Source organism: Medicago truncatula, chromosome 1 (assembly GCF_003473485.1).
Source record: "Medicago truncatula cultivar Jemalong A17 chromosome 1, MtrunA17r5.0-ANR, whole genome shotgun sequence".
NCBI classification, from domain to species: domain Eukaryota; kingdom Viridiplantae; phylum Streptophyta; class Magnoliopsida; order Fabales; family Fabaceae; genus Medicago; species Medicago truncatula.
Genome location: NC_053042.1, coordinates 55,851,052 through 55,853,531, shown reverse-complemented (window position 1 = coordinate 55,853,531; position 2,480 = coordinate 55,851,052). Strand labels below are relative to the sequence as shown.

Here is a 2,480-nt window from a genome sequence, read left to right as displayed (position 1 = left end):
CAATATTAATTACTTTTTTTTCTTTCAATTATAACTCTAATTAATACTACTTTCACAACTCTCAATTCGACATATTCTACTTTGCATTTATGATGCACCAATAGTTTATAAGGACACTCAAAATCATTTTTCTCTCTCTTTCACTTATATACATTTTTTCTTGTGAAATGATCAAAAAGCTCTTTTAAAATGGAAGGGAGGGAGTACTTTTTAATTTTTCAATATAAAAAATATTATATCTCTATCTAATACAGTTATACCGTATCCATATATTTGTATTATTTGGTCCGGTACGACATATTCTAATTAATAACTCTAATTCTTTCAATTCGACATATTCTACTTAATACTACTTTCACAACTCTCAATTCGACATATTTTACTTTGCATTTATGATGCACCAATAGTTTATAAGGACACTCAAAATCATTTTTCTCTCTCTTTCACTTATGTACATTTTTTCTTGTGAAATGATCAAAAAGCTCTTTTAAAATGGAAGGGAGGGAGTACTTTTTAATTTTTCAATATAAAAAATATTATATCTCTATCTAATACAGTTATACCGTATCCATATTTGTATTATTTGGTCCGGTACGCAAATCACGCACACAAGTAAAATGATACTATGTCTAAAATTAGAAAACATTTTGTAAACAAGTAATGTAGTGTACTAGTAGCTTGACCTAGGCTCATAATGACAGTAAAGATTTGCCACAACTATACTATAAGCCAATGAACATTCAATTACTTTTACCATGAATTGTTGCAAAGAATCCTACTCTTCTGCACTGAGTGAATGCTTTTATTGGCTAAACTAACTGATTAAAGATTTTCCATAGATCTTCCACTCTTTAATTAATTATTTGTGCAACAACCACACGCAACTCTTTGGGTTAATATTTGCTTCTAATGTAGTACAGTACTATTAACTTTCAATACCAATATGGCTTCTTCTTCTTCTACCACCAAAGTGTCTTTGAAGCTTCTTATAGATACAAAGAATGAGAAAGTTCTCTTTGCTGAAGCTTCAAAATCTGTAATAGACTTTCTGTTCAATTTGCTATGCTTGCCAATTGGCACCGTGGTTAAGCTCCTAAGCACAAATGGCATGATTGGTAGTTTAGGAAATCTGTATCAGAGTGTTGAAAACCTCAACCAAAATTGCATGCAACCATTTCAAACGAAGGATGTCTTGCTAAACCCAAGAGCTCAAAGCTTTTCAACTGAAATCTCAGGCTTCCTTACCCAGAATGAAGACGTTGATGACGAAGATGAAGGAACTAAGTTATACATGTGTCCAAATAAGTGTAAATTTGAGGTAACAAATGATAACACAACTCGTTGTACTGCCCTGTCTGCCAATGACCATTCTCATATTTTTGGGTCTAGTCCAGTATACTGCCCGAACACTATGAGCAGTGAAGTTTCTTATGTTGGAAAAAGGAAGGTTGCTAAAAAGAGAGTTTCCAATATTAAGAGTGGGTTTGTGAAAGATATTATAATTTTTATGGTGATGGATGATTTAGTGATTCAGCCCATGTCACACTGTTGAACAAATTCAAAGTGAAAGAGATTGAAACCTTGCAAGAAAAGGTTGTTGAGATGGGAATAGATGAGGTAAGTTAAAATAAATATATATTTCTGATCTGTACACTTCAATTTTATTCAGTTTTTTAGATATTTACATTTTTTTTTTCTTTCTATTTTTGTAACAGGGTATCAAGTTGCTAAAGGCTTCTCTGCAATCCAAAATGGTATTGACAAGTGTTTTCCTCAAGAAGGAAAATTGATATGCAAGGAATAATGTCTCATTTATCTTCAAAATTAATGTTATGAAGTTAGCTAACAGAACATGGGATTTTGGTTTTCTTCTTCTTCTTCTAGTTTATTAGTAGTACTGCTTAAAAATGTGCTTGCAATGCTGTCTAGTTCATTTTTGAATGCTCAATTCCATGAATTATCATTTGTTTTCTCTAGTTACTGTACTATTTCTACTTTCAATGCAAACTTTATTACACTAGTACTAACTAGAATTTCATGGACATACTCTTGAACTCAAATTTCTAACAACATATTTATATTTAGTTGCAATCTAAAGGATCTTTAGCGGAGAAGGCTGTGTTTAGAGAAATAATGTGCTATTATTGATTGATTTAAATCATTTAGACTAAAATGTCTCTTTACAATTTATTAAGAGACCCTCCAATGATATGGCACATATCCAATTAAACTTCTTAGTAATGGATGTTCACTTCTTTCCCCTTCCACATTCTTATAACTCTTATTATTAGTAAGTGAAGCTATTATTTCTTCGACTTAGTGGTCTTCAATTTTCATTATTCATGTATCTATTTGTCTTAGAGATGACCCGCATTGTTTTGTAAAGTACACACGTAAAGAGAATAATACAAAGATCATATTTTCTTTGCTTAAGCTCACTTTTTATCCCTTAAGTTTGCAAAAGTTATAATTTTGGCATT

General features: G+C 31.2%; 1 protein-coding gene across 1 annotated transcript; it reads left to right on the top strand.

Annotated features, from left to right (window-relative positions):
* Positions 1–904: 904 nt before the first annotated feature.
* LOC25485723 (uncharacterized) lies at positions 905–1,878 on the top strand. Its single transcript, XM_039829876.1, has 2 exons — positions 905–1,617; positions 1,716–1,878. Exon 1 carries the CDS (start codon positions 944–946, stop codon positions 1,550–1,552), a length of 609 nt encoding a protein of 202 aa, XP_039685810.1. The 5' UTR covers positions 905–943; the 3' UTR covers positions 1,553–1,617; positions 1,716–1,878.
* Positions 1,879–2,480: the final 602 nt, after the last annotated feature.

Coding starts and splice junctions, on each gene's coding strand:
- LOC25485723 (XM_039829876.1), top strand. CDS start 944: ATGGCTTCTTCTTCTTCTACCACCAAAGTGTCTTTGAAGCTTCTTATA.